The sequence below is a fragment of the Thalia democratica genome, unplaced genomic scaffold, assembly GCF_965202585.1.
Source record: "Thalia democratica unplaced genomic scaffold, ktThaDemo2.hap1.1 HAP1_SCAFFOLD_1029, whole genome shotgun sequence".
Classification (NCBI taxonomy): domain Eukaryota; kingdom Metazoa; phylum Chordata; class Thaliacea; order Salpida; family Salpidae; genus Thalia; species Thalia democratica.
In genome coordinates this window covers 1-27,327 of record NW_028139958.1, presented here as the reverse complement: position 1 = coordinate 27,327, position 27,327 = coordinate 1, and the positions used below count along the sequence as shown (strand labels likewise).

At 22.1% G+C, this 27,327-nt stretch overlaps 1 protein-coding gene across 1 annotated transcript; it reads left to right on the top strand.

The window, feature by feature from the left end:
- Positions 1–372: 372 nt before the first annotated feature.
- On the top strand, positions 373–27,278 carry LOC145847660 (uncharacterized; the record flags this gene model as incomplete). The annotated part of the gene is made up of 20 exons (XM_082953667.1): positions 373–508; positions 1,092–1,270; positions 1,525–1,659; positions 2,108–2,238; positions 2,689–2,763; positions 3,283–3,342; positions 4,052–4,106; positions 4,215–4,295; positions 4,686–4,766; positions 5,242–5,313; positions 8,176–8,264; positions 14,488–14,616; positions 17,710–17,808; positions 19,223–19,299; positions 19,916–20,024; positions 21,529–21,669; positions 22,005–22,159; positions 25,547–25,618; positions 26,850–26,978; positions 27,195–27,278. Coding segments are annotated over exons 1-20 (1,997 nt in total), but the record flags the coding sequence as incomplete, so codon positions are not given.
- Positions 27,279–27,327: the final 49 nt, after the last annotated feature.

Below are 27,327 nucleotides of genomic sequence, written 5' to 3'. Positions count from 1 at the left end.
TAGTTTTAAAAATTAATTTAGCTTTAAAAAAATATTTGTTTTAAAAATTAAACAACAAAATGTGATAATTTATCAAAAATGTTCCATATTTTTTGTTAATGTTGTTGCTTGTTAAACTTAGTATAAAAAGTATTTAGTTTTTATTAAATAATTCAAAATACTTTACATTGTAATAACTTTGCCTTTAACTAATTATTAAAGAAATTTATATAAACTAAAGTCCATAAAGTTTTGAAATTAAAATGAAAATTACTTAAACAAAGACTGTAAATTCATTATACAGCTAATGATATATTAATCAAAATATTTAATTAAGTTTGTTTATAAAGAATATTTTTGGACTTTATTTTTAATAAATTTATTATTATTTTAGGAATTTATAACAAGCTGGTGAAAAGGCTTTCAATTAGCCAATTATTTGTTTTGTGTAAATATTGTCAAATAAATAAAAATAATAAAAAGTTATGCCACAACTTTGGAGGTTTTTTCTACACTATTTACTTATTAGGTGAGTGTTTTGTTAATGCTTTTGGTATCATAAGACTTCGCTTTTAATTGGTAACTTATGTTTGTTTTATAAATATTTTTGTTTTAGAACCAATTAAGTTTATATATTATGTTTTTGTTAAGAATTTCTATTAAAATTTATGCAATGTATAATGCTATATATAACATAAATAAAAGTTCATAGGTTATAAATTATATGTCTGTTAAATTTTTTTAAGTTTTATAAAATTTTGAGCTGACCCTTTTGAATAATAAAATTTACCATTGTTTTTGTTATTTTGTTGAGAATAGAATAATAACAACTCGTTTAGTTCTTCATACTTAAAATGACATATTATTCTATTAACTTTGTTTTGAAGTTTTTTGATAAAATAAATGATCAAAAAGGTTTTATTAAAAAATACATTTTGTGACTCAAAGTAGACAATTAATTTGATGTTAATATAGCTATTTTACCATTTTATACTTATAGTTTTATTTTACCTAGTAAAATAAGAAGCTTTGTCTATTTTTGACAAAACAAAAGCATTTATCAAAATATAAACTATGAACTCATAAGCAAATTTTAACAACTACTTTTACAGTTTACTTCTTTTATCTTGCTCCACAAGCGACAACAACATAAGATCACAAGCTCATGAGATCCCAGCAAACAAAAACAATTATGTTAAAGATGTAGTGAATGAAAGTGATTTGGATAAACCAGTTGTTGTGGTTGTGAGTGAAGATAAGCAAGAAAATGTTGAAAAGACACATAAAGCTGGTAATTAATTGTTAATATTCAAAAAAATTGTATGATTTTTTTATTGTAAGTTATCAAAACAAAATTAGTAGTTTTTAATTTTTTATTTCTTGTGTATATATTTTAATTTTTCAAGTTGTTTTAAATGTTATGTATCCTAAATTAAAAACTGAGAAATTTATAAAACTATAGACCATTATCATTTCAAGACCTAGATATGTTATTCACAATAACAAGTAGTAGTTTATAAAGTGGTATTATTTTATAAAATTTAGCAGAATCAAATATTGTCCATGCTGAAAGTGTAACTATTAATGAAGCTGTTATTGTTAAAACTGAAGAAATAAATCTTGATGAAGTTACTGAAAGCGATAAAATTAATGCTGACTCTGCTGCTGAAGTTTTGAAAGGTATGTAGATGACATAATTATAAGTAATTGTTGTTTTTTGTCCAACGTTGGACACAGGTGTGAAAACCTGAGCCAATTAAAAAGAAGGCACAAGAAAACAATTTTAATGATTTAATAAACATATAAATATATAGTTTGTAAAAGAATTATTAATATTTTATTTTCATTATCATTTTTATTAATTTTAATGATTTTATAGTTTTTGAAACATTAAAAGTTGAAGCTTTAATGTTATTAAAATTTTCAAAAACAATATTGTTAACTTGTTGAAAATAAACTGTCCAAATACTACAATATTACGAGACATAACTAGTTTTGTTTTGAAAAATACAATTTTGTTTTACTAATAATTTAAATAAAGCATTTAATCATATCATTTTATAGCTTATGAATTTTTTAAAAAGATTTTTGCAAAATAGATTATTAATATGTTATAATATTTATTCAGCTGGGGTAACCAACAACATAGTAAATCAAGCTAACGTAATTGATTCTGTTGATGTAAAAGTTGACATTCCTCAGAATGATAAACGGAAAGAAGTTATTGAACTTGAAATGATTAAACAAAGACTTGAAAAGGTAAAATGAAATAAATTATAAATTAATTTTCTTTAAAGTTTTGTTTGTAATAAAACATTCCAAACAAAAAACTAGCACACCTTGAAAAATTTATTTAAACTTTTTTTATTATTTATAATACAACTTTATAAACGTTAACTTTCAATTAATAAATAAAAATATTTAAATAATCAATTAGTAAGTAATCTACTTTTTAAAAAGTAAAAACAGAACTAATTTAAAAATATAAAAAAGAACAACCTTCAAACTTAAACATATGTTTAAACAAAAACTATACTTTTGATTACAATATTTCAACTTTTTCACAGAATTATTTAATTGACTTTTTTGAATAATAAACATAAAATTAATAATAAAATGTAAAAAACTAACAACTTTTAAGTTTAAGTATGTATTTGTACAAAACTTATTTAACAAACATTTTATTACTTTGTTTAAACTTTTTTATAGAACGATCGATACAAAAAGATCCTGAAACACAGGAGAAAAATTGTTCATGATCTTAATATGAATGATAAAACAAAGGTTTATAACTTTTACTTTGATTTTATAAAAACATAAACTTTTATACTACACTTAAAACTTAAAAAAACTTGATATTTCTTTGGTAAACAGCTAATTAAAAAATATAAAAACTTTATTTTTAACAAGAACTTATATTTTTGTACTATACTTAAAGGTATTTTATTCTTATCAGAAAAGTCATAAAGAAGCTAGTAAACTAAACACTTTTTGGAAATTTTTAACGTTTATTTATGATATTTAGTAACTTTTGTTAGTTTTGTGTAAATGTATAATAAATTCTATTTTTTTGTTCTGTTTTTAATTTGTATCTCGATCAATTAATAATATTAAATATGTGTACAAGTTAATAATGAAAATGTTTTTTTTTGAGTTACAAATGTTTTTCAGTCTCAAAAAAGTTACCACAAAAGGGTTTTATAGTTAAAAATAGCTTGATTTAAAAATTTATTTGTAAAAATTATAACTTGGTATAATAGTTTGGTTTTTGAATATGTTAAACTATATTTTAAATACTTAAAGGGTTTTAAAGAAGAAAAAATAAATAAACCTGAAACTAAAGATGAAAACATCAATGAAAAAGTTAGTTATTAACAAATACTTTTCACTTAAAAATTATACTAAGTATCTATAGAAAACTATTAAACTAAATTTACATAAAAAACTATATAATCAAAAAGTTGTTGTAATCTCTAATTTGCTAAAAATGAATATTCCTGTAAAAGGCAATTTAATTAAAACTTTTCTGTTACTAATATTTTACGTAAAATTATTGTAGTAATAATTTTATTATTAAATAAATTTGTCCAATTTTGTCACCTAGTATGATACAATTTTTTCAGTACACCTTATCAGGGTTGCCAAAAAGCTTGGAATAACCTAGAAAAACCTGGAATTTGACAACTTGGGCTAAAAAACCTAGAATTTGAACAAAAAACACTAAAAAACCCAGAAAACATGTAATTTTAAACAATTTTCACAGGTTAAGTAGAAAAATTTTGGTTTGACAATAAAAATCTACAATAGAGAAATTTTTTTTTGTCATCATCAACATTTTTACTACTTAAAAAACACATTTGAAATAGTTTTACAGTATCTTTTCAATAATATTTTACTTTTTAACACAGTTTTTTACCTTTAACTCTAAATTAAAAATTGACCCAAAATAGTTTTCTTTTAAAAACCTGGAGAAAATTTGCCAAAAAAATTTGGCAACCCTGTCTTGTACAATTTTTTTACCATTAGATTTTATCTTAATTTAACCTTTTGTAAAGTTGACTTATTTTATTAGGTAGAAGAACAAGAAATTGTTGACCCACCTCAAAGCAATGAGGATTCGACAAAAGGTAAATTTTATTAACTCTATATTTTTTATAAACATTTATACAAAAACACTCTACTTTCTATAAGTTGTTTATGTAATAAAATATTAAAACATAATAAATTAAATACAGAAACAGAAAGTGCTGAAAAAGAAGTTGATAAAGATTCTGTTGAAACTGATAAAATAGAAACAACAAGTGATAGTCAGTCTGGTAAGTATTTATGTATTTAAATTTAAACAAAATATAAAACTAAGTTTATTGGGGTTCTCTAAGAAAAATATAAAGTTTTGTTTAGTTTTTAATTTAATATACACAGCATTAATATTATTTTTTAATTTTAGAAGTAAGTTTTGTACTTTTTTGTTTGTATTGTCAGTGAGACTCTTAATCAATTGCAATGTAAGAGGTCCATACACAAAAGTAGACTATCCAATCCAAACTTATTACTATACGTAGTAAAATATTTGGTTTATTACGGATTCTATGACTAGTTTTTAATTTTTAGTTGTTTTGCTTTTAATATCTACTTTCTAACATCAAAACCATAAAGTACAAAAAAATTACTATATAGCACTATTTAAATACTAATATACTTTTTAGTAGACAAAGCTGATACTGAAACAAAAGAATCAGAATTTGAAAAACAAGAAACTTCTGAGACTGAAGTGGAAACGGAATCTGGTATGTTTGTAAAAAATAATATTTACAATGAGTTAAACAAAATGATCATTTAAAAGTTATAGCTAATACTTTTGTAATATTGATAGAAATGTTTTTAGAATCTTTTTAGTTAGAAACATAAAGTATATTTTTAATGAATAATAGAAAACTCAAATTTTTTTTCTTCAAAATGAAGAAAAATATTTGAAAGTTCTTTTATTCATTTTAAATTATAAAATAAAGTCTGATGTTTAAATTACTAAAAAGTATATTTTGTATAGGACTATCTACTTTCCAACATGTTTTAAGTTTTCTAAAAATATGGTAAGTCTATAAACTGGTTTTGTTTAAAACTTTTATTTGAAAAAATCATTTTTAATACCTTAATTTTTTTTCAGACATTTAGTTCATACTTTTTTTTTCTTTTTACAAAATCATATGGTTGTAAGTATAAACAATGTTTTTGTCTATTGATTGTTAAAATTTTTATTTTAAGATTCAGAAAAAGAAGTTTCAGAAAACAAAACTGAACAAACTGAAGCAGAAGAAAAAGAAGATAAGGCCGAAGGTAAACTTGAATATTTAAATTTAAATAAATCTTTAAAACTAAAAATTACTTTATATATCAATAAGTATGTAACACTCATCTTTGTCTACGTTAAGTTAGTTTTGTGAATAGTAGCTTTACTTATTAGTTTTACTTAGTTATGTTTTCGTAAAACTATGTTATATTCTGATACCAGTTGTTTAAAAAACTGCATAAATACTAAGAAACAATACTTTTACTTATTTTTTTTGTGTTAAAGTTTAATCAAAACTTTAATTGAGTTTTAAGTTTATGATGTTTGTTGTTATTTTTTCATTTAATTCAGTTTTTATACCACGATTATACTACTATACAATTTGCATATATAGATAAGTAGTTCATGTTTTGATAGTTGTATATTTGTTTAAAAGTTTTATTTTCTGAACTTGTTCTGTTTTTTAAAGTAAAGCTTCAATTACTAATTTTTATTGTATATCTTTTAACATACTCAAATGTTTTTAACATTTTTTATAACTTATTATGAATGTTTTTCATCACTCTGAAACAATAGTTCTAAAAAATGTGTGGTTAAATTAAAAAAACTTCTATATCTTTAAAAGAATTGTTTATGTAGAATATATTAATTTAATCCAATGCTTTATAATAAACTGAAATAATTATTTTTTCAAAAATTTTATTTTTTAGATTCATAATGTTCTAAATTGCAGTATGTTCTGTTTATACATTTTGCAACTGTTTGCTTTATATCTTTTCAAAAAAAGTTTATGTAGAATTTATTAGCTTATTCTAATGTAATGCTTTCAAATGAACTTATATATCTCACTTTGATAACATGTTCAGTTATTAAAATATATTCATAGTGTTCTAATTGCAGTATGTTCTATTTATATTTTACAACTGATTGCTTTATATCTTTTCAAAAAAAGATTATGTAGAACTTATTAATTTATTCTAATGTAATGCTTTCAAATGAACTTAGATATCTAATTTTGATAACAAGCTCAGTTTTTAAAGTAATAATTATTAAATTGTTAAAGTCATAATGTTCTAATTGCAGTATGTTCTATTTATACATTTTGCAAACTGCATTCAAGCCATGTGTTATCTAACAACAGGCTTACAAAATATATCAGGCATTTACCTTATGAAAGCATTAGAACTTTTATATACTTTTGCTCTTTTTATTAGTAACTTATTTTTTGACCAGAAGTTTGAAATTTTTTATGAATATTAAAGATAAATTCTTGTTCTATGCTGGTTTTAATTTTATAGGTTTTATTGTTAATTAGTTTTTAACAACTTAAGAAAATAAAAAAAGTTCATGGATAAACATTTTGATAATCAACAACTTAATTGAGTTGTTTTTTGTAAAGTTAAATTTATGTTATAAATATACTTATTTAAAAATTATTCGCTATAACAACTTATATCAAGTTTTTAAATGAGTATAAGTATGTTACTACTGAAAATATGTTTGATAAATTTTAGTACAACAAATTAAAAATCCTGATTTAATTTGTTTAATGTGTTATATTTTATTACTCACTGCATAGTAAGCATTTAACACATTTTGTTTACCAATAACATACGTATTTACAAAATAAAAAATCTGAAGTTTGTAAATAACTTGTTATAAAACATTTTAATTTGTTTTATAAGTTATTATTGGGTTATAGCATTTATTTTTTTTAAATATATGTTCTAAATGTTTTATATTTTACTTAAAATATAATACATAAAAAATAGTTTTAAATTAAAAAAAATATTTATAAACGTTTATTTTATAGTTTATACAAAATCTTCAAAAATTGTTTCACTAAAAAATTAAACAAGTATTTTCACATGAAGTAAGACTATGTTCCATGTGTGGCCTTTTACCCTTATGTCACGCTTTTTAAAAGCAAATTTAAATTGAAATGCTTCACTGGTCATAAACTTGATTTTCTTGACTTTCAATAAAACTGTTTGCGTAACATCTTGTTTTTGATCAGTTTTTAGGTCAAATTCTTTGCAAATGAGTAATGTGTGACTCTGAGAAATTTATAACTTATAACTTTTTATTCCAAAAAGATGTTTTTTTACCATACTAAAACAACAAGCTAAATACTCTCTAAACTTAGTTTTCAAGTTTGAATACTTGTTGTAGTGAATTGTCATGTAAATCTAACCTGTTATTTTGTTCAATTACTTTATTTGTTTAAAAATGAAACTTATGGTACAGTAATTTTGTGTAAAGGATTTTGCGTGACTTACTATGTAGCTTTAAGGTTTGCATAACGGTATTTTAGACTTTAAAAATTTTAACTTTAACGAAAATGTCATAAAAATTATTAAAGCATAGTTTAAGTTGCAATACTTCATTTAATTGAAAAGTACTGTTTTTGAAATCGACTTTTCAGTTTTTTAGGTTAAACTGTTTTGTCAATTTAATTCTAGGTAAAGTTGCATTTAAATTTAATTTCAAATTATATAAATATTTGAAAAGTTTTAGTACTTTTTTAGATATAAATAAGTAATTTTTATACGTGGTAAATACATTTGCTAAGTTTTTTTTAACAATTTTAATTATTTTTACTTAAACTATTCTAATTTATTTTTTATCAAATTTAAATTAAAATAGCAGTACAGGATGTTTAAATTTATTATTTGTATGTTAGTAAATACAAGCAAAACCCAGCACTTAAAAATCAATAGTAATATTTTAGTTTATTGGTAACTAATATTTGATAAAAATAACACTACAATTTCCACTATAGTTAAATAACAGAATGAAAACCCAGCTCTTGAATTTAAAAAATGTTTATAAATATTAGTGATACAATAAAATATTTTTCGGTTATTTGTTGTTAATAATTGATGTTATTTATTCTATAAAATTTTCAGTAAAAGAAGAGACTGAAAATCCAGCTCTTGAAGTTGACAGCATTCAAACTTTTGAAGAATGGAAAAAGAATCAAATTAATGAGGAAAAAGTTAGTTTTGGTTAATTATTCAAATTAAAAGAATTAAATAAAACGTGAAAAAAGTTTATTTATTATTTATACTGATAATTTTATTGCTATAAATTTTTTTCGTTACTCTTTAAAAACTTATACATACAATCTTATTCAGTCTCTACAATACTAATATAATTACTTACTTTTAAAACTAAAGTTTTAAAGATTATAAAATTTTAAAGCTAATATTTTTTTAGAAAATAGATTTTTAACAATGATAAAAGTATATTATTGTAATACTCAAAATCATTAACTTTCAACAATGTTCAACAAACAGTTTATTCAAAAATACTTAGTTGATTAAGTATGTTGTACATTTTACTGTGAGGTTTAGCCAAATACATATTGTATCACGCTTTAGTATAATATTTACTATCAAACAAACGTACATTTACTTTTGTATTATTTTGAACTTTCTTTTTTGAAAAGAGCTATAGCGAAATTGTTTGTTTACATAAAAAACTAGGCTGTTCTTATTGTTCAGAATTCTTAGAGAAATGCTTGTACTTTTATGATAAATTATTTAATACAAATCTAACATACATTTACTTCTGTGTTATATTGACCTTGTTTTAAGAATTATAGAAAAATTGTTTTTAATATGTAAACTTTGCTCTTCTTTAGAATTGTAAAAGAAATATTTGTAGTTTTTCTATCAGCTAAGTTGATTTAAATATAAATACGTTTTAAGAAAAGTGACAAAATCACTGATCATATGTTATTAAAAAACTATGTATTATTTTTATGATAAGATATTTGTACTAATAAAACGTACATTCGTGTTTATATTCCATTGACCTTCTTATAATGTGAAAAAAATAAAGAAATAGTTTGTTTACATAGGAATTGAATGCGTATATGTAAAAGCAAATATTATTTATACTGGTGTTTTGAAGAATTATATGAGAAAATATTTAGTGAGTGTTTTCTAGAGCGTTTGCCTTTATTTTAAGAGAAGTCTTTTGGAATATTAGAATTAAAGTGTTAAAACTGGTATTTTTGTATGTACTTTTTTGTAGTTAATGAAATATTAAGTTAAAATCAATTACACTTCATAAATTAAACCAAAATTGACCATATAGACTGACTAAATATATATTAAAATAAACATTGCTTTGTTTAAACTGTTTAAAAAGTTGAAAAATACAAGTAAATAATGACACATTTAATTAATCGACTGCATTAAATAAAAAGTATAACTTGTTTGAGAGTAGGTTGAATAAAAAGTTTTTTTTTTGTGTTTTGTGAGTACTTAACGTATTAAAACTAGTATTGTTTTCTATCACAAAAAGTACAAAACAATGTAAATTTTTAGTAACACGTTATAATAATCACGTGTATTAAAGTGTGTGCTTGAAACAATCATTTACATACTTGAAACAAAACACATATACATTAAAAAATACAATGAGTTGTCTTTTGTTCATCTGTTTTAATAATAATTAATATTTTTTAATAATACAATACATTAAGTTTTTATAACTTTGGTACATTTTTGAATGTTTTAAATCCATTTTTGAATTTATTGTTTTTAATAACTTTTATTGTTCATTTATTTTCCTAATATTATTTTAATAAAGACGTATTAAAATACCGTATCTTTTGCTTTTATAACTTTTGTACATTTTTAAATAGTTTTAAACCTTTTTTAGAATTTGTCTATTTTGAAGCTTGTATTGTTTACTTTATTTTGTTAGTGAATTATTTTTTAAATGAGGACACATTAAACTAAAAATATTCATAATTCTATATTTTGTTCACATATAGAGCATTTAATGCTTTAAAATTTTTTATCACAAAAACAAAATACATGGCGTAATAATTTATCTTCTATCTTTATTATTTTATTTGCTTAGTCGTTTGTAGTAATATTATGACACACATATATTTTTTTGTAAGTTTGATGCACTCAAAAAGATAATTAAAATATAAGGTGTAATGTACAAAAGAATATATATTTGTTTTTATCTTATCTCCTACTTTTTGATAAAGTTTATTTAAAACAACGTATAAACAGTTAATGAGAAAAATGTTGTCGTTTAACAATGTTTTGATTTGAAGTTTAACTTCTCTCAATGATAATAAAGTATATATTTAATTTTAACAATTTTAATTTCAGTCTTTTTATTTTTTTATTTAATTTAATAGACAAGTTTCGAAAATGTATGACTAATACAAACTGTATTTTTAAAACTAAATAATATAGTTTTTAAACTGTTTAAAGTATAGTTGTATTTATAAAGGTTCCATAGTTGTTTTTAAAGTTTTATAAGTTATACAAATGTACAGAATCATTCATAACTTAACCTTTATACTACATAAGCATGAAAATTTTCAACCCATAATTTATTTTAACACGTTTCTTTAATTGTTTTGTAATCTATGTGGTTGACATAGTTTATTATATGTTAACACTTTTAAGAGGTGTGTTGTTTTCTTTTAATAATTGTTATTTAAGTTATGTAAAATAGAAGCAAGATCATTTTCAGACTAATGAAAACTTATGTTTTGTATAAATCTAGCAGTAAATTTGTATATTGACTGATTATAAGTATTCATAAATCTATTATTTTATCAAGTTTGTTATAACAGTTTTATGCAATAGTATTATTATAAGAAGTTTATTCGCACTATATGCTTTAAATATATTAAACTGTTCAAAAATTTTTAGGTTGTTTTACATTCAAGTATTTTAGTATTTAGAGTATTAATTTTTAATGTTTCATAACTTACCATGTTAAACTTTTGCACATTAATTTATTTTAACCAAAATATTTATATTCTTACACCCTTATTAAGTTTTGATGTATTACTTAACAGGTTTCGTAATAATTCTATCTGTGGCTTAATATTTAATTGATGTAACACTCTAGGAAATATGTATTTTTATCATGTAAGCACATTTTAAAAAAATTCTCTTTGAAGTTGTGCATACGTTATACTCAAGTGTTTTTAGAGTACTCATAAACAAAATTTTGTCACTAATTTATATGTTGTTTTGTTTTCTAGAAATGTTCATAAATTAAATAACAAAATTTATGACAAAGTATAAGGTATTACTGAACTAGTTACATATCGGTCAATACACGGTACCAACGTTATTATTTTAATGTAATATGTTGCTTTTTTAAATATTTATATTCTTGAATAGTTACAAATATTTTTAACTTTTTAAATAATTGTATGTCTTGTGAGGCTTACATTTTAAACCGGTATAGTTTTCAGTCTAAGTTAACTATATACATTTTTTGAATTTATTTCATTTCCAATAAACTAAAGGTCCTCATTTAAAAAAGTTTTTATATAGTTTTATTTTTTTCTAAATAGTCATATGCAATAAGTGATTAATTTATAAAAAAGTTCAATTTTATACATAAATAACGATATAAATAAAGTAACTATAATATCAATCTAAATAAAATATAAAAAAAAATTCTGAGTTCTTACTATTAAGCTGTTTTATCTGTTAGAAACAAGAAGTTTGTTTCAATTTTTTATCTTTGAATGTAAATTGTTGTGAAATAAGTATAAAGTTCACATAACTCCTAATAATATTTTTAATCAAAATGAAAACAAATATTATACAGAGAGAATAATTTTGTTTACTTTTTAAAATTCCCACAATTTTAAGTACTTCCTTAAATGAATTAGCCTTTATTATATAGAAAACTAAAATAATAATTAAAGTATTTATAATAAGATGAAGTTAAGTGAATCAGTATATAAGTTATTTTTTTATTTTTTAATAACTTTCATTTAATTTTATAAGTTTTTTGCTAAGAAATATTTATAGTAAATTAAACTTTTACAACTAGAATTGTTTTTGTTATTTCTTTAAAAGTTTTAAACATAAGGTATTGTATTTAATTGTAATATTTATTCTGTACACTATACACCTTTATATTTTATCAACAAAGTATACAAAATTCACTTTTATAAAGTAATCAATAGGTATATGAAATTTTAGTGACGACATCATTAATTTGTTTTGACAATATTTTGAACTTGGTCCAAAAAACTTTGTAACATTTACTATTGCAACATGATGTTTTTATGTTCTTGAGTTGACAGAATTTTGCAATTTTGTGTATTTCAATATGGTCTATAATAAACTTTTAATAAAATTATTAAGCTAAGTTAGGAAGTTAATTTTCCGGAAAAACATTTTTTTAAATAAAAACATTTTCAAATTTTTGAGTACTTCCTTTTTGTATTTGCTAAAATATTCTAAGGGCTAATTTAAAACAATAAACTAAAAAATATTCATTCAGTCATTTTAAAATACTGTTTTAGATTTTTTAAACATAGTTTGTATTACAGTGAAAAATTAACAAGTTTAATGGTCAAAATTTAATTTTTTAAAGTTATGTGTCTAATAGCGACTTGACTTTTTTTAAAATGTTTTTCAAGTACACATACCAATAAGACTAATTGTTTATTTTTCATAGACTCTGGAGTTTTTGAGTGTTTTTTGTGAAAACTGTTTATTCTTTAGGGAGTGTTTTGTGCTACTAAGAAAATATTTATAAAAAGAAAAGGAAATTGTTAAAACAAACAAATTCTTGCAAAATATATCTTAAAATTATAAGTAGCACTTGCTCTAAAATTAAAGTTTTAATAGTTTAAAAAACAATTTAAATGTATTAAACTGATAGATTTTAAAATAAAGTTTTTATATTCTTATTATGATATTTTACTGCTTAAGGATAAATAAAAATAACTTGTTAAAATAGGTTTAATTAAGATTTATTTGATTAAGTTATTTAGTACTGTTTTTAAAACATTATTCGAAAAACTTAACTGATGAATATCTAAAGTCTCAATTTGACAGATACTTGCTTTTTTAGCTACAAATGAATGACAACAAGGTTGCAATATTGAATAAATTACCAGAAATTATAAATTTAATTAAGTATATAAATTATTTTAAAGGCTTGGCGAATTTATTTAATCTAGTTTTGATTTTGTACGAATTAAATTTAACTAATATTAATTGGATGTAAAAAAAGGCATATCGTCTATTTTAAAGAAAAAACTTTCTCCTTATCTTACCATTTTAGAAAACTTAAAAAATAGATCAATTAAAATACTGCTAATACTTTTTGACTTATATGTCTATTTTTAATGAATTTATGATCATTTAAAATTTTTTAACTCTTCAGATTATTTTTAAATAATTTAAAAAGAATGAAAATGAAAAAATTATTTAAATTAGTATCTAAAGATAAATATGTTTTAATCCAATACAATCACAATATTTTTAGTTATTTTTAGCAAAAAAAAATCACTATGTTTTAGTATAAACTTTGTGTGAAATCCTTAAGTTAGACATTAGGTTGTCAGATAAACCTTTTTCAAATTGTCTATATAATAAGGTTAACTGTATTGGTTTGGCTTGTGGTAAGGTTTAATTAAAGTATTGCAAAAGTCACTCGTTTTTAAATTACAAACCATTTAAATTATCTATTTGTAATTATGTACATTTTTCTTTGATATACTAATATAGAAATAAACTAGTTAATCTTAAAGTAAACTTTTATGTAAAAGTATTTTCAAATATAGAAAGTTTTGTTTACAATTGAAAAACAATACGTAAGACTTAAAAGAATATTATAATATAATAATATTGGTTATAGTAATATAATAATATTACTCTAACTTAGTAAAACAGTACAACCTGTATACTTGTAAATTAATCATGTACTTTTATTAAACAAAAAATTAATGAAATTAATTTATTTTACCAAAATGTAGCAGTGATCGAAAAATGAATGTTTTTCGCATATGTATATTTTATAAATATTTATAATGTAGCAGTGATTTAGTAAAAAGGATTTTTTTACTGTATACATACACAGTTATACTTTTATAAATATTGATTTGCAATCAGTTATTAAAATAATTTTTTTATTAATAAACAATTTATTATTATAGGAAGAAGAACAAACGAATGTAGACGTTTTATATATATATATTATATATATACTTTATATATAATATACGTTTTCCAAAAAATTAATAAAAAAGTATTTATAAAGACAAATTTATACAATATATTTATTAAACGATATACACTTATAGGAAGAAGAACAAAAAAATGTATATATGTATTACATATACGCTTTCCAAAAAGTTAATAAAATAGTATTTATAAAGACAAATTTATACAATATATTTATTAAACAATTTATTATAATAGGAAGAAGAACAAACAAATGTAGACGCAGGAAAAGTGATAAAACCTGTGATAAGAACAAAGAAAACACAAGTAAATTACGCCAGTCCAGACTGTGGCAGTAAAATTCTTTCTAGTAACCCTGAAGCTCAAGTTAGTATTTGTTTGTTTATTATATTTGATTTATTATTGTCTTTACACATACTTTTATTTATTATAAAACTCAAGTTAATTACGCGAGTCATGATTGTGGAAGTAAACTCTATTTAGCTACACTGAAGCTCAACTTAGTGTTTCTTTGTTTAATTTGTCTATCGTCTTTAGTTTAACTTTTTATCCTGTGTTTAATGTTTTACAGGATCTTGTTTAGTGTATTTTTTTTTGCAAGTTTTCTAAAAACTTTTTTTTTTGTAATGTTTAACGCCACAGGTACATAGATTTACTTACGTAATAATTAATTAAAAGAATTAATCTTAAATTTGAGAAAACAATTAGGTGAGCTTAATGTAGGCTACTTTATGTAGGCTAAATTAAACCATGTAATTTTTTTTTACAAATTTTTTTCAAACGTAATTTAAATAAAAACTATGTATATGTGAGAATTAAAACTTTATATACAGACATATTTAAGGTAATTTAACCACAAAACAAACAAAAAAATGTATTTGACCAAACATCAAAGTCTGTCATCTTATTTCAAACTGAAACATGATGTAATATGAATATAGAAATTGATTGACTTTTTAGTCAGTTTTACTTATATGACTGTAGATATAACCGTAATTAAGTTGCTTTAAAAATATAATTTATTTTGTGCTTTTTTAAAAATATCTTTAATAACAATAACACAGTAATTTAAGCTAATATTATAGTAAATTTAAAATCAAGGTCATAATTTTATTGGTTATATTTCATTTTAAGTGTGATTAAATACTGTAGTTGCTATGTCTACAATTGATAAAAACAGCATGGTAGTTTTAGTAAAAATGCATAAGGTATAACATAATCTTCAACTTTTTTAAGTAAAGAAAGTGTGAGTTATAGACTACACTTACTTCACGAAAAAGTGTGAGTTTTTTAAAGTTGAAGCTTTTTATTAGTTCATTTATATATTAAAAATTTATATATAAAACAATGTTAAAAATACTAATAGTACAATATCATAGTTCAGCTTTTACTTTATTCATGTAAAATTCAAGTTTTACTTAAACTGTTTAAGTTTTAAATAAAAGTCTAGCTAAATATTTATATAGAAAAAACTTACTGCTCTTAATTTTTAAGTTATAAGTTTATAGTTGAAATAAAAAATATTTTTGTAATAAATGAAATGTGTGGGTAGTAGTTATAATTTTAGTTCTGTTTTTTAATATTTTTTCAACGCAAAGTTCAACTCAAACAGCATTTTTTTTAAGAATTTAAAAGCAAAAAAGGATTTTCTCTAAAAATATTTAAGAAAATCTATCTAAACAATAAGTTAAAGTAAAACAAATTTAATAGTTTTTTTTATATTTTTGAGTGTTATATGTACATATCTACTTAATTTAGTTTAAAACTAATAGTATTTGATCAACGATTATAAAATTTAAGTTCCTATCCGAAATCTTAAATGATTTCTGTTCTTTTATGATGTAATTAAGCGTTAGAGAGTTTATGAATAATGAATACAATACCACTTAAGGTGTGGGATGTTTGTATTGCATAACTTTTATTCTTTTGTTTCTTTATGGTTTAATTCTTTGTCTAAATGTATTATTAAATTCAGGAAGTTAAGTATATAATCTTTATTTCTTAAAGTATAAAGTTTAAACAATGTTAAGTTTGTATACATTTATAATAAAAGTAGATAAATTTAAATCAATTTACTGTATGGTTATTTTAAGTAAAAAGTACTTTACTGCTATTTTTAGGATATGTTTTAGTTTTTTAATGTTGTATAAATGTTTACAATTTATTTTTAAATGAAGTCATTAAAAGTTTTAAATATTGCTTAATCATATTGAAAGTAAGTTAAAAACATTTGTAATATATATAGTCGTTACGTTTATTACACATAATGACAAACAACTAATAATAGATAAGTCAAGAAATAAATGTAAATGTTTAATACTTTTAATCTCTAAAATATTAATGAATTTTTAATTTTGTATATTAAAAGAAAACACAACAGTTATCAATTTGCATTAGTAAACTATGAACAAGATACGTCGTACTTAAGAAACATGTGCATTTTGTGAAACATAAAGTTACCTTGAATATTGCTTAATTTGCTGAATCATTCAAAAGTTTTTAATAATTTTTTCAAGTCAAATAACTAAATCTACTCACTATATGTTTAATAAAGTAACTATCAAAGAATAATTTTATACAATTTATGCAGAATTTAAATTTGTTTTAAATTTTATACAAAATAGTTTAGATAATAAAAACTGTTTAATTCTTTTTAACGTTGATTAAAGTAACTATTAATACGTTGATGTGTTGTTTTTAAGTTGTAACTAGTACTAACATCTTTACATGAGTAAGTTAACAATATTTTTACAAACCAAATATTAAAAGTAAACAAAATTTCTACCTTTGAGCCAGGTCAATTTAGGACACTCCTAGTGATTTATCTACTTTTTGTTCAAACAAATGAATGTTGAATATTGTATCTTATAAAATAAAGAATAAACTTTAAATGCATCAAGATACTTATGTCTAAATTTTGAAATATTTATATGTATATTTAGATATTTATTTATATATTGTTTTATATAATTTAACTATTTTTTAAACACTTCAAACTTGAATTAGTTTAGCATCTCGATCAAAATAAAACATTATTTATAGAATATGGTTCAGTAAATATGCTTTTTAAAATTTCCACAAACTATTTTTTACCAGTATTTTTAATACTTGTTTTGAGTTTATATAGTAACAGTATAATATGTTAATTTATATTTACGTCATTATTACTTAAGTGCTACTTGCTAATTTTATTTAACATAAATAGACTGTTTAATGTTTCAATTTATTTCAAAATAAAACTAATTAAATTTGTTTCTGAAATGAAATATCTTAAATTAATTTTTGTACAAACATTTTTTATACTATCTATTTAAAAAAACCTACTGCTGAATTACATGTAAGTTTTATACTATCAGTTATGTAATTGCAGCAGTTTTAAGTGAAAACAAATACATTTTTAACCTTTGCGATGTAAATATCTTGTCGATGATAGATACATAATTAAAAATTATTTTACAGCACATATCTGCAGTATTATCAGAAAACAAAGATGTCTATATGTTGAATCCCTGTTCAGCTAATATCTGGTTTAACGTGGAATTATGTGAAGCCGTTCAAGTGAGTTATTTTTTAAAAATTATAAATTTTTTGTTTACAAAAGTTTCACGCAAGTTTGTCACATCCTTGTAACAAACTGTTGGTTGAAAATTTAATAAATGCATTTTGCTTATATAAAAGATAATGGTTATTGTTCCTACTAAAAAGGCACTTTCAAAGAAAGTATATGGGTGTAAAGTATAACCTTGAATGAAAACAGATATTATATTATATTTTATGTTCAGTTTAGCTACATTTACATTGTATAAGTATGTTTAAACATTTACAAGCATTCAAACTAGGTAGCTAATTTAATAGCTTATTTTTGTTGTATTAGAACACCTTTCATATAACTTAACCTTTGTTTTACTTTGTTAATTAGGCTTAGAAAATAAGGTTTAATGTTAATGATATTGTCAATTACTTAATTAAATAGCTTTAAAGAAAGTAATTATACACTCGGTTAATGTTTCCTATTAAAATATTTTAAGCTTAATTTAGTGAACATAAATTTAAAGTGTTTAAGTATTTAGTTGAAAAAATTGTTTATAGCTTACTTTTTTAAAATTGAAAAAAAAGTAATGCGTTATAAAGGATATTTCTATTAGATTATACCCTAATAATTATAATGTTGTACTTTGCCCAGGCGAAGTAATTTCTCTCATAACAATTTATATGAACTTATTTTAAGCAGTGAAAACTAATCATATTACCGAACTTATGTTTACTTTTCTCACAATTTTTATCTATGTATAATAAATTAATATATTTGTTATGTTTTGAATTTTTAATGAACCAGGTTATCATAAAAACTTTTTGTCTTTCAAAGTAGTTTGAAAAATAAAATTATATACAGCTGCTTTTTAAAGTTTATACATACTAAAATAAAAAATGTTTTTAAAATTCTCATTTTCATTCAGTACTTTTTTAATACTAAATACAAAAATTCACTGTTTAAAATTTGTTTTAGTTTAGTATGTACATATAAGCTTATATGTACATACTAAATACTAGATACATAGATGTACTATGTATCGTAAAACAATTTCATATCTTTTTTGTTTGTTTTAATATCTTGAAGAAATCGACATAAACTTTATTGCAAATATTAATTTTAAACACATTAAATCACAAAATTAGACTTATACTTTATGTTTTAATTAAAAAAAGGAACTACAGAGTGTAAATACAATACATCTTATGCCAATGTTTATTGCCTTATAGAAGATTGCGAACTAATTTCATTACTATAATATACTTAACCAACTTGTAGTAATATGATTTTAAGTTATTACATTCTAATAATCATTCCTTTATTAACTCTGTTAATTAAAAAAAAAGTTATACCAGGAGTGCATCATGGGTACTATATTTTAAATAAAGCTACGAGCTCTGTATTTGATAATTTACTTAAACGTTTAACTTCTTGTCACAGGTCCAGCAAATCCAACTAGCAAACTACGAATTGTTCTCCAGTGCTCCACACGAATTCGATGTTTATGTGTCAGAGAGGTAATGTTTTTTTTATTATCAATTATTGTATAAGATAATAATAAAAACAAATTATACAGTATCCTTTTTTTATTACGCTAACAACAGTATCTGTGTGTTAACTGATTAACACACTTCGGCAGAACTCTGTAAAAACATATTGTAAAGAACGAATAGAAGCTAAAGTGTATACATGTGTCCATTAAAATTTTGTTAAAAATTTCAAGTTATTTTTATATACTCCAGTGAACTTGTTTCGCTACGACCTTTTGTTAACAAACGCTTAAATTTATATTTTTGAATAGTTATATAAAATAATAATAAACAAAATTACTCAAATGAGTTTAATTTTATTCATTTTGGTGCTATTTGCCAATGAACGCACTTATTCAATTTAGTTTTTCGGACTTAGATTTTCAAAACTTTTACGTAAAGTAAGTGCGTTCATTAAAACAGGGTTCCAAAAGTAGATTTCATACAAATGAATTTTATGGTTATGTATTACATTTTTACTCATCGTTTATTATTTAGAACTAAACAAATTTAAACGGTCCTTCATGAACGACCGTTTTTCAATAAAAATTCTACACTGTTGCTTATTGTGGTTTGTAATTTGTTAATTAAACAACATTTTCAGGTATCCTGCCAGGGAATGGGTGCACATCGGCAGTTTCAAAGGTGAAAATTCCAGAGATTTGCAAACGTTCGAACCTGAGAAAGATGTAATGTTCGCTAAATTCGTAAAAGTGAGTAGATTTCTAATATTTGGATGTCACTTTTTAGATTTTATACACTTCATTAGCGGAGTGTATTGAAATGTAATACTTTGTTAGTTATTTTTTTTCAACCTTAATAAAAACCCCATATTAGCTAAATATATATAAAAATAATTTATTCTTATTCAATTTAATTGCCTTTCAATTAGCTAGGTCAAATTGTATTAATATCTTAAATTTTGAGTTTCCACCATAACTAGGTATAATTTATTTTTATATCGAAATCCTTTCGTTTAAATTTATATCAAAATTTTACAACTTTAAAAACTCTATAAGTTTTAAATGTAGATTTGACATATTTATAATAAAAGTTTACTAAAGTTCAATATAACAGAGTACAAAGCTATATAAAGTTTACTTAGAGCATTTGTTGTGCTATAAAAACAAAAAAAAATATTAACTGTTTGTACAGTAATGAAGTGTTTGTTTAGTCACTTTAAAACACGTGTAAAATTGTAAAAAGTTTCAAAAAAAAATTGCATCAGCTTTGGATACAAAGTCTTGTATTTGTTATATTTGTTACCAGAATTCAGTCTAAATAGGTAACTTCTGCTATATATCAATTTGAACTTTGGATTTTACTTTTCAAACTTTTAAATAGTTAAAACTGTAATTAAACAAATCTTAATAAATGATATAATTTTTTATCACAATTTTTTAAAGTATATCAATTCTTATAAATTAAACGAAAATATTTTCATTAAACAAGGTAACCATAAAAGTCATAAAAACTTAAACTTAGTCATTTACTTCATGATTCGAAATATTTATTATTCATCTTTTAAAATCAAGTCTGTGAAATAAAATTTGTTTAAATATAATTTAAATGTTTTTGAAAAATTTTAGATTTTAATCTTTGTACCTAAATTATGAACTTTATCCACCAACTTATTGTAAATATATATATATCAAAAAATTTCATTTGTTTGTTTAGGGTTTTCTCACTCAAAAGTTTACTTTTTAAAACGATGAATAATCAAAGCTTAGAACAGCTAATAAAACAAACAAGTGTTTTTTTGAGCACATGTACATTTGGCACAAAATTGATGTTAACAAATGAAGTGCAAAATGTTATCATTTCTAGCACCTCTAGATTGTAAAAAGCTTAAATTGATACAAGATAGCTTTGAAAAAAATAATTTATTTTTGTTTTAGTAAACTCATAAGTACAAACAATAAGTTGAAACGAAATCTAACCACGATGATAAGCACTTTTGCCCGCTCACTGTATTGAAAGTTATAAAACAAACAGTATAAATATTTTAATCAAAATAAAATTAAATTTATTACGGTTTTGAACATTTTTGCCCACTATTAATACTAAGTTTTAAAATTTGAATTTTATATAAGTATTTATTTTCTTAGATTGAATTGAAGTCCAACCACTTGAACGAAAATTTCTGCCCATTATCCATTCTAAGAGTAATAAAATAAGTTAAAGTGTGATAAATAATGAAAGCAATTATTTATGCAGATCGAAATGAAGTCAAACCATGGCAATGAACATTTTTGCCCATTATCCATATTGAGAGTCATGGGAATCTCAATGGTTGATGAGTTTGAACACCACGAAGAAGAAAATAATAAACAAATTAAAAAAGATGAAAATATTCAGGTTATTTATTAGAATCATATAGAACAGTTCTGATTTTTAATTTTAATATATAAAAAAAAATTGTCTCTAACAACAGTTTATTCTATGGTTCAACATTTTTGAGAAATTTTAAAATAATTATTTTATAAAATAATATTTAGGATAACTATTTGCTTAAGGAACTTATCAATAAAGCTTATTGTTAAAGCTTAGAAAGATGTTTTATAAAAATATGATAAATTACCTTACATACGTTTTATGTAATTAAGCTGATTTTTCGTTGCTTTCTAATTTTTCGAAGTATGTATGAGTCAGAGAAAACAGAAAGTTTAAATAAATAATTAAATTTTCAACAGGAAAACACAGAAAAACAACCAACAAGTTCTGAAGAACAGGTTGAAGTTGAACAAGAAAAAAAAGATGAGAATTTGGGAAGCAAAATAATTAACACAATTGTTAATGTTGTGGATAGCATACTTGGAACTGAGAAAGATAATAACTCTACTAATAAGTTAGTTTTTTTATTGAAACCTACATCTATATATACTTTACAAAGTTAATTATACATTGAAAGCATTAGTTTTTATTAACCTGATAATTTAAGTTGTACTTTTTTTTTATTCATGGTATGGTATTTTAGAATCTTAATGTCCTTACCGCTATAAATAATATGAAAATGAAACGAAAATATTTATTTCAATTTAAATACTAACAAAAAACAAGTTTTAATTCCATACAAAATCCTTTTTATTGACAAATATTGGTTACTGCCTAAAAAATGCTTTACAGTTTGATAGTTTTAGTTTTATTAAAAAACTTTAACAAATAGCAAATAAAACCTAAAAGGTTACGAAACACATACTATTTTAAAATGGAAATTTTTACAATATTGATAGAATTTTTGACGCAACCCACAAATATTAGCTTACAAGTTTTGTTTAAATATTCGTTTGACTGTTAAAATTTGCTGAGAACAAAGCTGGTCTAAATTTTCAGGCACACAAATGTCTTTGTAAACCACCGTTATTTATGTTGTTTAGTTACATTTAAAACGAAAATGGAGGTAATTTTAAATTCTAGTTCAAATCTTTTAAGTTTTTTTCATTAAGTATTAATAATAATAAAAGAAGTTTTTAAATTGAAGCGTAAGTTTGATTAGGTAATTTTTATTATTTGTCAACTTTATCGTTAATGTGTGATAAATTAGAATATTTGTTTGCAACGATGATTTAGCTTCATCATAAAAATAAAGTTGATAAGTTCTGTAATTATATCTTCAATAAGTTCACAACATATATGATAAAAAAGTATTTTAAGATTTAATATTGTCTTATAAACATAGCATATAGATAAAATATACATTTTTATACCTTATTATACGAAAAGCGAATCGTCATAAATTAAAACATATTCTGTTGATCTAATGTTGATTATAAAAGTCTCGAAATTGAATAATTATTTATTTTTGATGAGCAACTTACTTGGTAGGTAAATAAAAAAACAATAAAACTATACTTTTTTTTAAACATTCGTTTTAACCAATTAGAAAAGTTTAAATAAATTTAATTACATATTAAAGTATTTAATAACTATTATAGAAATGTTTAAACATCAATCAGTCAAATAACGTTTAGGTTTTATAACCAGTTTTAATATTGCACAAAGTGTTTTTGAACATAATTATTTCTAAACAATATAACAGCATTAAATCTAAAACAGCAATTCATAACAACAAAGTTTAAAATACTGTGTCAAATATATTTTATTTATTCAATTTAATAGTTTGTTATAATAAGTTATAATCAAAAAATTAATTTAGTTTGTGTGTAAATATATTGAGTATTTTCAAGGTCAAGTTTATAGTAAATCTAAAAATTATAATTATCTTGATGACGCCACCCACAAATACTAGTTATTATATGTGAGTATATAATTTTGAGTCATTTTAAAATTGATACTAGCTGAGTAATGAAGCCTCCGTTTGTAAGGCAAAACAAGCCTTAAATTGTATTTAGAATTTGTGACATCAAAATGTATCCAGAAGCATGAATAATATATAAATCAAATTACACTAATAATTATAAGTTTAAAAGTGAAAAAAATGTATATAAACTTTACTAATATTTAAATATTTTGTTTGTATTTTTTGCTTTAATTTACAGTTGTGCATTAAAAGAATGTCTTATTTTTAAATCATACGTTTAATAACATCAAAACTATTTTTTAACAAGCAAGTGCTTAAGTTGCGATATCAAATATTTTATCAAACTTTAAAAATTTTTCGCTTGGGTTCAAGCAGGTAAATACAAATATTTTGTTTAAAATTTGTTTCTATAAAACAATATTTCAGTATTTGTTTTAAAAAGATAATAATACAAATGAATACAGAGTATAACATAGTTTTTTAACATTATTTTAAAACATTATTTGAATAATTTTAATTATTGAAACCAGATTCAAATTTTCATAAGTGGCTTTTAACATATAGTTAATAAAAAAGAGTAGAATTCATATTTTAGATTTAAAAATTATTAACTTTTAATACCCCTAATGACCCTCAAACTATCACATCTGCTTTTCAACTTTATTTATGTTTTGAAATACTTTTAAAGCAATTGTAATTTAGTAAAAATATTGGAATTTGTAAGATAGAAACAAGTATTTAAATCGAATATATTCAAAATAGTAATTATTTAACCAAGTTCAGAATCACTACTAGTTTTAAAACTCGTCTAAATTTTTAAATCATAGTTAATAGAATATTTAAAATTTTACAAGCAAATAAATTTTATATCAATACTTTTTGCCTATCTGTGTAATTGTGCTTAGAAATACTCAATACTTTTTGTACAAATATAAAAAGTTGTACTACAAATTTAATTATTGAGAATAGTATACTTATTAAATTATTTTATTATAAAATATAGCTTTAATAGTAAAACATGTCTTATAATTGTAATAAACTACTTTTAAACAATGTATAAAAGACACTCAGTGCAAAATCCAAATAAATTGACACTTTAAAAATAATAAATTAACAAACTATTTGATCAATCTTAAAGAAATATACCAAAACTAAAGATTTGATTAATTTACACCTTGTAAAAATTTGTAGAATAGTTAAACTGTAAGCTCATTTTACTTCATATTATGTATATGTGTTTATATTCATACTTATTATCGCTTCAAATCTTTCGAGGTTAACAAAGTTTTTAAACGTAATGAATTTTCTTTCATGAAAAATCTTTTAAAATTTTAATGGTTCTTATAAAACGAATAATTCATAGATGCGACTCATGGGTTTTAAAAAAGTAAATTTTATTCAATTTTAATTATTAGAATGACGTCACCCACTAATCTTCACATCAGATATTTGTTTAGAAATTGGTGTAACTACATGTAATACAACAATTGATCACAGTTATCAATATTTGTCAGGCACAATGATTGCCTTTTTAGAATTATATTGTAAATATTTTAACTCTTTGTCGGTTGAACTAGATTTGTAAAAAATCTAAGCTTTATCTTAAAATAATGCATGACAAACATTAAAAAAAACATTATCTAGACAAATGTTTTAAACATTTGATTGTTTTGATAATTACGTATTTTTAATATTCGCATCTAAGATAGTAACCTGTATCGCAGTTTGATAATCCGTTCAGTGGTGAAACTTAGTGACTGTCTGAATCTTCAATAAATATTTTCAGTAATCTATTTAGTATAAAACTAGTTTATAAATATACAATGATAGAAAATGTAAACTTTGTTTTTTCAAATGTTTTACAACCAATGCTTGAAGTTTGAAAACTTTTGATGTTGTAGTTAAATATATGTTAAGAAAACTTAAATATATTTTTCAATGATAAATATAAAATATTAGAACTTGTTTTCACAGTTTGAATGAAACACAAGTCAACACAACTGAGTTAGATGAAGGAAATTTGGACGAAAATGCAACTGTAGAACAGTTAGTTATTAATTCAATAAAGTTAAATTTGAAAATGTTTCTTATAAGTTTTTATAAATACCTAAAAGTTTTAAATTTTAAACATAAATTTAAGAGATTTTGTTTTATTAATATTTTTTTACAGAACTTACTTAAGGAATAAAAAGCTTAATTAAAAATTTAAACTAATTTTAAATGCTTATAGAAGCTTGCATACTTTAAAACCTCTTACGTAAGGAGGACATTAAATTATTAATGCACTTAATTCTTTCATCTGAGCTCTTAAGTTCCTATTGATTTTAAGCAAAAAAAAAGTAAAATATGTTGTTTTATTTCATAGTAATTTAAGTCCATAATAGTATAATTGTAAATTGTTTACCTTACGTGAAAAAAAGATATTTATTGTTGATTTAAGCTTAGTATTAATTTCAACAAAACAAAAAAGGTTTTTTTTTTACTGTTTTAAGTTAATAATGTAGTTTTCAAAAAAAAGTTCAATAGTTTCATATTTTTAAGCTATTCACATTTATTTCCTTTAAAAAAATAACTTTCCTCTACAGTTTTGATTAAAGTTTAAAAGGTATTTTTTAAATTACAACGTAAATTTTACATAAAATAGGAGCAATTTAATTATTTTAAAATGACATGTTTGTATTGGTAAATTAAAAATAAATCTTTGTTTATGCCACCTCTTAATTTTACTTCTAAGAAAACAAAACACCTGTTATACAGAAAACTATAATGCAAATAGTACTAGTATTGATTACAGTTTATATAGTACAACTGTAATGCATAATACAATTGATAAAACAACACAGTCTCCCTACCAATTAAAATATCAAGAAATAATCAAATTTGCCACGTATTCCGACCAATTCAACTGCAACTAGCAAACTTTAAATAGTTACAGTCGTTAAATATAAATTTTAAATTAATATTATTTTTACAGTCTCCCAACAAATCAAACCACAGTTGATGAACTACCGATAGTAACAGTAATATCAACCTTATAAAATATTAGATATATATTAAGCAAATTTTTAACAGTATCCCGAGCAATCAAACCACTACTGACGAGCTTCCAATAGTTACAGTGATATCAACCCTATAATGTAATAAATATTAATATTTACTTCCTTTTTTATAACAGCCTCCCAACTAACCAAACCACAGTTGACGAGCTTCCAATAGTTACAGTGATATCAACCCTATAATATAATAAATATTAATATTTACTTCCTTTTTATAACAGTATCCCGAGCAATCAAACCACTATTGATGAACTACCGATAGTTACAGTGATATCAACTGGTACTGAAGACACTCAAACGAGTAGATTGGTTCTGATACCGCCAACTACTAGTCCCTTGCATCCATTAAGGTAATGAATGTAATAGTATATTTATAATGTTGCTTATTTTGACATAGATAATTTACCTTCATTAAAGTTCCTACTAAGGCATGATGTTTTTTTAAAAGAAAAAAGATAAAAGTTTTAGAATTTTATCGTTGTTCGTTTAGTATCATGATTAATCAGACGATAAATCAAACGATTTTACTTGAATTTTTAAAGCTAACTTATGTATAACAAACTCAGATTTCTTGGCAACCAATACAATATGGGTGGACCTACATCATTGCTGAGCACTCAAATTTGCTGGTTTCTTGAGTATATTTACAGGTTTGTCAAATAATATCTTACAAAATCTAGCAAATTAATGACAAAACTA